The 10,092-nt window shown below is 51.0% G+C and overlaps 1 protein-coding gene across 1 annotated transcript; it reads left to right on the forward strand.

The window, feature by feature from the left end:
• The first annotated feature begins 120 nt into the window (after positions 1-120).
• Positions 121-6,300, forward strand: MRPS15 (mitochondrial ribosomal protein S15). Its single transcript, XM_081225827.1, has 8 exons — positions 121-350; positions 652-696; positions 1,592-1,667; positions 2,496-2,544; positions 3,025-3,109; positions 4,386-4,444; positions 5,709-5,900; positions 6,151-6,300. Exons 1-8 carry the CDS (start codon positions 134-136, stop codon positions 6,286-6,288), a joined length of 861 nt encoding a protein of 286 aa, XP_081081953.1. The 5' UTR covers positions 121-133; the 3' UTR covers positions 6,289-6,300.
• The last annotated feature ends 3,792 nt before the right edge of the window (positions 6,301-10,092 follow it).

The raw sequence follows: 10,092 nt of genomic DNA on the forward strand, positions 1-10,092 counted from the left end.
TACAGCTAACCAGACCTCTCCCCTCGACCCAACTTCGCGTCATCACTGAGTCCGGCCTGCCAATCCATCATCTCGGTCCTCATCTGCTCATCCGGTCTCGCAACTGCACTCGATTGGTCGAGCCTGAGCCAACATGGCGGCGCCCTGTAACCAAGTCCGTACCGCGAAAGCGACGGCGGCCGTGGGGCGGGTCCCTCGGGGGTCAGAAGCCACCATGCTGAGGGCGGCGTGGAGGGCGCTGAGTTCGATTCGGACCCAGGCAGTGACCCAGGCCCCAGTCCTCGGGCTGCCGGGCGGAGGGTGTGCCAAGCTTCTCTCCGTCCAGCGGGACCTTCCCTCACGTCTTGGAGGTGAGTAGCTGAGAAGCCGGACAGCGGAAGTAGGGAAATGGGGTTCGGCGGAGATAGAGGGTACGCGGGAAGAGGTTAGGGGGGAGGGGGCGGAGTGTAGCGGCAGAAGAAAGAGTGGTGGGTGGGGAAGAAGTAAGGCGCGGTGGGAGAGACATGGGGTGTTCGGGGTGCGGAAGAAATGGGACTGTGGTTCTTGCAGAGGGGCCAAGACCTTGGAAGAAGGGTAACGCGAGGGCCGTAGACGAGAATCGAGGCTGGAGTGTTGAAGGAGAATGTCCTCAGCCCCCTCTTTTTTGTGTAGGTCTCATCCTCCGGGCCGCCCGCGGATATGCCACCCAGAAACCAGGTAGGAGCTCTTGGGTGGGATTTGGGGCGGAAGAGAGATTAGATTGCCTGGAAAGCTTGGGGTGGCCAAGGGGACAGAGGTCTCTACGTGGAGCCACGGGGGGGGAGGGGGGTGCGGGGGACAGGGGTGGGCCGGAGGTCCTGCGAAGAAGCCCACGTCCACCTTATGACAAAGCCGTGGGCCTGGAGCCTGCATGGAGGGCGAGAGGAGGGGAGGTGGAGGGTGGGATATAGCGCTTCGTGTCCGCCCTTCCGAGGGGGAGGGCCTGGTTTCCCATTCCCAGGCAGTCTGCATAGTTGTTCGGATCTCTTACTAAATCTTAGTGTTATTTAGTTAGTACTATTTGCATAGCGGCAGAGCAGGGGCTGACTGGAGAAGACAAATTGATCTCTCCCATGCCTCTCCCTCACCTACACGCACACACCAAGCCTGAGGGTGTCCTGTGATCTCTATTTGGTGTCTACAATTCAGGCATCTTAAAGTTCAGGGTCCCTCCTCAAGCCCCTTATTTCATTCATGCAGTCAGCCAGCGAGCATTAGTTGGGTGTCTGTTCTGTGCTGGGCCGCAGACCAGACGTGGGGGATTCAAAGGGAGTCGACCTCAGTCCGTCCACAGGAGCACCCATCCTAGCGGGACGTCTGATAACTGTAGAGCCAGACAGGTGTGTGAGAAGTGCAGGCACAGCACAGGGTCTTGGGAAAGGCCACCTACTCCCAGCATGAAATATCAAGGCAGAGGCCCACAGGATTTGCAGAGGAGAAACTGAGCCCGGGGTTACCCAGTGCCTTGCTTGAGACCGTGGATGGCTCTGACAAAGTTGGTGAGAAGAGCCAAGTCCGGGAGGATGGGCAGTGAGAGTTGACCCTGGGTGCTTTCCATCCCTCCACTCGACAGTCCGGCCCAGCCGTGAAGATGACCCACCCCCTTCTGTGCTGCTCAAGGACTACCAGGACATCCCTGGAATTGAGAAGTAAGCAGGAAGAAATCTCTTTGATGAGGCAGGGGGCCCTGGGAGGATTGGCAAGGAGGGGGCTTTGAGGTAGATGCTTGATGTATCTGCAGCTTGACTATGGAACACGGCAGAGAGCTCTAGAAGCCCAGGCATGGTGAGGATGAGTGGGCAGCAGGGGCAGATGGAGCACACCTGCTTGTCGTTTTGGTGCTCTGGGTAAAGACCCTCTACCATGAGATACCAAGGAGGCACCATGCCTCACGGGTGTCTGTAGAAATCTTTCATCTCTTGATCCTGTGAGGGAAGAAACAGTGTCCCCATCTTGTAGATTGTCAGACTGCCCGTGTCATACAGCTCCTAAGGGGCAGAGCTGGAGTTTGAATCAAGGGCTGAAAGACACCAAAGCCAGGATCCTCTGCTCAGCCCCTGTCCTGTGCAGTGGGAGCTGGGCAGTCCCTCCAGTCCCTCCCTCTGTACAGTGTGACATGAGAAAGAAACAATGATGGTAGAATTGAAGTGTCTCAAGACAGATGGAACTATATTCCAGCGAAAATGGAAATCCTCTTTTTGCTCTCCCTGTGACAAGCCTGAAACACTTGAGCTTGACAGCCCCAATTTTCTGTAGTTATCACATCATTCCACGTTCTCAGCCCAGCAAATCAGATCCGTGCTGACTTTGAATCCCTGAGAAATGGCACCCCGCTTCCAGAGAGACTCATGTTGTAAAAGAAATTTTCACTCATCCTTGGTTTTCAAACTAAAATGAAAACAGCATTGCTCCCCTTCCTTCTTCCCACCCACCACCCCCGCCGACACCTGTCTCTCATTGCTGTGGTTTTTCCACAGGGTTGATGATGTCGTGAAAAAACTGTTATCTTTGGAAATGGCCAACCAGGTGAGTGGCCTTTGCCAAGCCTTGGCCTCTCTCAGTCCTCTCCTCTGAGATTCCCTCCTACCCTGGTAACACCTCCCAGCCCATGCTTCTCAAGTCACAGCACTTATCCCACTCTCATTCTATATCCACTTGTCAAAACCCCCAGACTGAGCACCTCCAAGGCCAGGACAGTCTTGTTTCCCATTATACCCTTAGCACCTGACAAACAGTAGGTAAAGATAAAGATCTAATGCCTGAATGAGTGAGCACGGTTTGGGGACATTCATCCAACATTCTTCTGTCAGTGGCATTGGCCTTGGGCTCACCTAGATGTGAACAACCATGTGATTGGCCAGAGGCCATACCCTGATGAGCAGAGTAAAGTCACGCCCTGAGCCTTATGGCCTAGTTGCTATGACTGTGGCCCTGGCCCTGGAGGTATAAGGGCTAGTTCTTACAGGGTGGCAGACCTCACAGATGCTCGGTCTCTGTCTTCAACAGAAAGAGAAGCTAAAAATCAAGAAAGAGCAGCTGATGAACAAGGTCGTGGAAAACCCTAAGGACACCGGCTCCCTGGAGGCTCGAAGTTGGTCAGGGGGCCCTGGGGGAGTCAGGGTGCAGGGGAGTCTGCTAGCTGGTACTTGATCCAGGCCCCTCACCTGCAGATACGCTGGTATTAGATGTGGCTTGGTAAAGGGAGAGACGGGAAGGACCAAGGACAGTGAAAACTGGACTCTATCCGTGACGCTGTAGTCAGCACCCAGGTCCTGCCTCGTACCTCTGTATGAGCTCAGGCCAAGCTCCTCAGGAACCAGAGCTTGGCTCTCTCTCCACTCTGCAGCTGAGGTGGTGTGAAAGGGCATGGGGTCAGGGCCAGCGTTCCCACTGCACTCTCTGCAGTGCTCCCAGAGCTCAGTGTGTGTACGGCAAGGGCCTGCTGTAGTGACAGCCTCTCCTTGGGGCCACCTTCTGCTTTTGCCTTTGCAATATAGGTTTGAGTTAAACAAAGAGGATAGCTGAGGGAAGGATATTCTGGGGCTTTAGGAGATGAGTGGGAGCTGATAATTCTGAAAACTCATCAATGAAAACACAGAGATAAGGATGGCAGCTGGAAGAGGCAAGGAGGAGACCCTTGACAGTTTTGGGATCTTAAATTATTGCATTGGTGAGGACCTCCAGGGCAGTATTGAATCATAAACCATGATAGCAGCCATCCCAGACTAATTCCTGAATTTAACAGGAATCCTCTAAAGTTTTACCATTAAGAACGCTAATTTGGGATTTGGAGTTTGGGGATGATACCTTCATAAGATTAAGGAACTTCCCTTCCTTATGCTTTGCTTTCTAAAGGAAAGATAATCCAAAGTCTTTTGAGATCTTGAAGTTCAGAGTGCTCTGGGAGTGATACAGAGGTGTACAAGAGCTTTGGTGATTGTTATTCCTTGAGGTCTTTTTTTAAAAAATTATTTTATTTTATTTATTTTATTCTTGGCTATGTTGGGTCTTCGTTGCTGCACGTGGGCTTTTCTCTGGTTGTGGTGAGCGGGGGCTACTCTTCGTTGCAGTGCGCAGGCTTCTCATCGAGGTGGCTTCCCTCTTTTGCAGAGCACGGGCTCTAGGCACGCGGGCTTCAGTAGTTGCTGCACACAGGCTCAGTAGTTGTGGCGCTCGGGCTTAGTTGGTCCGCGGGATGTGGGATCTTCCCGGACCCGGGCTCAAACCCGTGTCCCCTGCATTGGCAGGCGGATTCTCAACCACTGTGCCACCAGGGAAGCCCTTCCTTGAGGTCTTAAAACATAACCAAGGCCTGGCTCTTCCTTCCTCTGTGCCCAGCTCTCATCCTCTGTGGTTTGTGGTTTCAGTTGTTGCCTTGACTGTCAAGATCCACAGTTATGAAGAACACATGCAGAAACATCGAAAGGTAACCCTTGGGCCTCACTCACAGCTAGCTGGGGGAGAAGAGCCTGAGCACTGATGGGCTCTGGGTCCAGAGAAACAGCTTGAGAAGCCAGGTGGCTAGAGCAGCAGAGCACCCACCCCTCAGCTGCGGTGGGAAGCACACTTCCCTTCCACCTCCAGGGGTGCAATGGGAGGCTTACAGGTCAGTGCTGAGTGTCACTAATGGTCAAGAACACAAACTTCAGAGCAAGGGCACAGCGTGTGGCACATAGTGGGCGCTCAATACATAGTTGTTGAATGCGTGCATGGAGTCAGATTGCCCCAAGGTCAAATCCCAGCTCTGCCACTGCCACTTAACTGGCTGTGTGGCCCTGGGGAAGTTACATGTCGAAGCCTCAATTCTCCTGTCTGTCAAACGGGGATCATAATAGTACCCGCCGACAGGATTGCAAGGACTCCCTGAAGTAATGGCAGCCAACATGACACGTATAAAGTATTTAGGCCTCATGCTAAATACTTTACATGCATCAGTTCATTTAACCCTTATACTTGTCTTTGTATCCCATTGTACAGAAGAATGAGCTAGGCTGGCGTCATTAAGCTACCCCTCCAGGCACAGGCACACCACTAGGACATGATGTGCTAGGACTTGAAACTTGGTGATCTTGCTCCAGGGCCCACATTCCTAACCATTCTGCTGGATCTCAGCACAGTGTCGGACACAGAGCTGCTATAATTAGGCAATTGCTGGTATTTTTAATAAACACACAGTTGTGAACACTGACTGGCCCAGCTCCACACCTAGCACCTCAGTGTTCCCTGAAGCTAGTTGAGCTGTTCCTTGGGGATCAGAGTTGGAGTATGGAATGCCAGCCCCACTGAGGGAGCAGTGCCTGGCTGAGGGCAGGGGTTTTCCTAAGCCTTCCCTCCTCTCCACCCCAGCTGATAGTTTGCTGAGCTGTGCAGAGGCTGAGTGGGTGGTACAGGGGAAAGAGCATGAGATGTGGAGTCAGACCACTAGACCTGGATTCAAGACCTGACCTAACACAAGGTCCCGACCCAGCAGTTCTAGAACCTTTAATGAATCAGTTAACATCTTTGAGCCTTTATTTTCCCATCTGTAAAATGGGAATAACAGTAACACTACCTACCTCAGAGTTGCACTAATACTTGCCTAAGATTGTGGGGAAGTTTCATTACCAGGGTAAAATGACCATCCTTTGTTACTGTGAAGTGGCACACCACTTATTTACATAATACTCAAAGTAATACCAACTCTCATACAGGACAAAGCCCACAAGCGCTATCTGCTGATGAGCATTGACCAGAGGAAAAAGATGCTCAAAAACCTCCGCAAGACCAACTATCCTGTCTTTGAGAAGACATGCAGGGAGCTGGGGATTGAGTACACCTTTCCCCCTCTGTACTACCGAAAAGCCCACCGCCGCTGGGTGACCAAGAAGGCTCTGTGCATTCGGGTACGAGTCGGGACTGCTGCTTTGGTTGGGCCCCCTCCAGGACCGTGGCGGGGAGAGCAGAAGGGAGGGGTCGTCTGTTTCTGAGCAAGGCGTGGAGCTGGCCCCAAGGCTTTGAGGTGGCTCCCAGGGCACGAAGCCCATAGAGAAAGGCTAGGGTGACCATCTGGGGGAGTCACTTCCCACCCCAGATGCTCGGAGTCTGAGGTTTTGCATAGCATTACAAAGTTTTTTCCTGCCCTCTCATCCCCAGGTTTTCCAAGAGGCTCAAAAGCTGAAGAAGCAAAAAAGGGCCTTAAAAGCTGCAGCTGCAGCAGCCCAGAAACAAGGCCAGAAGAACCCAGAGAGCCCTTCCAAGACTGGACCAGAGGCAATCAAAGAAAACCAATAAATGTTAAAATTATGTCTTGCTGCCTTAAAGAATAACAGTAGAGAAGGTGGGGCTCTTAGTGGCCTGAGGACGAGGAAGAATTCATTCCATCATGCAACTCTGGGGTCCCGGGGATATCTGAGGCAGAGTCCCTGCCCTCACACGCCACGGGACGCATTCTCATAACGCACCTCACACACACTCACAGAAACAACCCCCTGTCCTCCAGGGGGCCGTTCAGTGGAGGCAAGACTGAGCACACAGCAGCACAGAGGAAGCGTGAGGAGGCCAGCATAGGAACTGCCTTCTAGACGGGGCCGTATAGGATGAGTGGAAGTTCACCGGGCAGAAATGGGGAGCGAGGGCATCCCGGGCAGAAGGAATTGCAGGTGCAGAGGCAAAGAAGTGTACAGGTGCGTGCTGCATTCAGAGAGCAGAACTGGACATACAGCTTGACGGGTAAGCTGACGCTGGGATATGAGAGGTTTCATATGCTGGCTGAGGAGACTGTACACGGTCCTCTACGGAGAGGGGAGACAGTTATGGTTTGAAAGCCAAAGGCGTGATGATGGCAACAAGGCTGTTTGATAGTTAAGCAGCATCAGTGTGGAGGTGGATGGGAGGGGGAGAGATCAGAGCGATTGATTGATTGGGGGGCAGGGGTTTTGGTGTTCAGACTGAGAATCTGGTAAAAGCTACAGGTCCTGTCCCTAAAACTGCACATGTACATAACATTGCTTATAAATTCTGGGGTGTCATGGATAAGCCCTTCCCCACAAAGCCCACCCACTTACACCAAGTTAGGTGCCAAGGCCTTGAAGCCTGAGTATGCTTAGCATGTTTGAAGAACCCAAAGAAGACAGTGTGTCCAAAACTGAGTGAGCAAAGAGAGGAGTAGGAGGTCTGAGAAGCAAGCAGAAGCCAGGTAATATGGAGCTTGTGGGGTGTATTAGTCTGTTCAGGCTGCCATCTTAAAATACCATAAACTGGGACTTCCCTGATGGTCCAGTGGTTAAGACTCTGCACTCCCCATGCAGGGGGCCTGGGTTCAATCCCTGGTCAGGGAACTAGATCCTGCATGCTGCAACTAAGAACCCACATGCCACAACTAAAAGATCCAGTGTGCCACAACTAAGATACAGTGCAGTCAAATAAATAAAATACCATAAACCGAGCGGCTTATACAACAAATTTATTTTCTCACAGTTCTGGAGGCTAGGAATTCCAAGATCAAGGTGCTGGTCTATTTGGTTTCTGATGAGGAATCTATTCCTGGCTTGCAGATGGCTGCCTCCTGACTATGTCCTCACATGTGGAAGGAGAGAGGGATGGGGTGAGAGAGTGAATCTCTTCCTCTTATAAGGGCATTAATCCCATAATGAGGGCTCTACCCTCGCTGCCTAATTCTCATGATCTCCTTAAGACCCCCAAATACCATCACATTGAGGGTTAGGGCTTCAACATTTGAATTTGGGAAGGACAGATATTCAGTCCATATCACTGTGGGGAAGACCTTAGACTTCATTCTGAGTGAGAAGGGAAGCCAGAATTTATAAGCAATGTTTTGTACGTGTGCAATTTTAGGGACAGGACTTGTAGCCTTTATCAGATTCTCAATCTGAACACCAATACCCCTGCCACTGAGGAAAGCCGGAAAGAAGGTGTGTTAAAGTGATGTCCAAAGAGCAGCTGGAGACAGGTTTGGGAGTTATGTTTAAAGTGACCCAAGCCATGGGTGTGAGTGAAATTGCCCAGGGAGGGAATGTAAACAAAGAAGAAAGGACCATGTCTGGATGGGAAGAATGATCTCTGAGGGCATAGCCTGAGTCACGAGGAGTAGCTGAGGTTAAGGGGAAGGTGAAGTGAGGGTGCAACAGAGGGCCCAGGATCCTGCAGAATCAGAAGTGAGATGAGAGGGTCAGAACTGAAGATGGGCTGCTCAAATACCACCTCAGGAACAAGAGGGAAGGCCTTTTATGGGGCAGGACTCACAGCTACTTAAGAGGTATTGTGTGGAGGGCCAGGTGCCGACACGTAAGGGGGCTAGTGGAAAGAAGGCAAGAAAAGGAACACATTCGCACATTCGTGGAACAGGCCCTTCGGGAAAGGCATTGTTTTAAGTGCTGCGTTAGGCACATTAACTCATTTAATCTTTAAAGCTGCCTTTACCTATTAGCCCCCCCTCACCATATTGGCATAATTATCCTCATTTTACCGTGAGAGAATTAAGGCTCAGAGAGGTTAGGTAATTTGTCCAAATTCACACAGCTGGTTAGGGGCAGGCAAGGATTCAAACCCACATCTGTCTTGACTCCAAAGCCTATGTTCTGTTCATTATTATCACACAGCCTAGGGCAAAAAGTGGTCTGAGAAGCTCTGGTAATTACACTGTAGCAAACTCAAAAACCTTTAGCAACCAGGCAGATAGCATAATGCATGAAGGCCAGGTGTAAGATAATGATGCTAAGCTGCTTGTTAAATTCCCATCCTAGTTATATTCCCTTTTGTGCACAGACCAGGCAAGATCAAATCAAAGCCCTGGGCTGCGGCTTTCAACTACTGTATAGTATCCAATGCTGAGATGTCAGTTAAGGACCAAAAAGTCTTCATGGTGAAGCAGTTTCAGTAGAGTGGAGGGAGCTGAATCCAGTGGTAGTGAGGTGGGGAATGAGGATGTTATGGAAATTCAGGTTGTGAGTGTAGACTGCTTTTTTTTTTTTTTTTTTAATATATTTTGGCTGCATTGGGTCTTCATTGCTGCGTGCGTGCAGGCTTTCTCTAGTTGCGGAGAGTGGGGGCTACTCTTTGTTGCGGTGCACGGGCTTCTCATTGCGGTGGCTTCTCGTTGCGGAGCACGGGCTCTAGGCACACGGGCTTTAGTAGTTGCGGCATGCAGGCTCAGTAGTTGTGGCACGCAGGCTCTAGAGCCCGTGCTCCACAACAAGAGAAGCCGCCGCAATGAGAAGCCCGTGCACCGCAACTAGAGAAAAGACCGCATGCAGCAACGAAGACCCAATGCAGCCAAAAATAATTTTTTTTTTTAACTCGTCTTTAAAAGGAAGGAACGTAGACTCGAGAAGGTGTGGGAAGGACTTGAGCTTGGTATATGTTAAGGGAGGACCTTCCAGTGGTGGATGTGGTTATGAGGAAGAGGAGGTGATGCTCCAAAGAGGGGACGACGCTAATGAGCTGACTTCAGCTGGATTGGGGGGTTATTAAGGCAGTGCGGAAGAAGTCTCTGGAAAGGCAGTTAGAGCCAGAGTGGACAGCCTTGAATGCCATGCAAAGGCATTTCACCTGTGATCTGCCAAACAGTAGAGAGCCACTGAAAGGATGTCATACTGAAAGTGGTGTCTTCTGAAATTTAGCCTAGCAGCCAGTCCCGTGGAGAAGAAAAGAGAGCAATTAATATGGAGAAACAGTAATGCAGATAGAAAGAAATGAAGAGGTAAATTTGAGAAAGATTTTGGTGGAAAAAACAGAATTGGTGACATAAGAGGACCAGGGGGAGGGAGTTGGAAACCAAGGCTAAGGTTTCAAGTCTGATTGTCTAGAGGGGAAGATGATGAGCAGGTCATAGAAGTATTGAAATTTACAGAAGTGGTTGCTCATCAAAGTAAAAATGTGCAACAGGTGATGAGAAGGTGACCCTGGAGCTCAAGATGGGGGTAAAGTATGTGGTCACTGCCCTCAGAGAATTGGATGCCAGGCCTGCTTAACAGCGTGGGGGGTAGATTCGGAGAGCCCCCAGCACGCGTCTTCCGAGAGCGGGACAGACGTGAACAGGCCTGGTTTGCTTCCCAGTGTATGAAACAGGAGGGGCTA

Source organism: Mesoplodon bidens (genome assembly GCF_964165515.1).
Source record: "Mesoplodon bidens genome assembly, chromosome: 2".
Lineage (NCBI taxonomy): Eukaryota > Metazoa > Chordata > Mammalia > Artiodactyla > Ziphiidae > Mesoplodon > Mesoplodon bidens.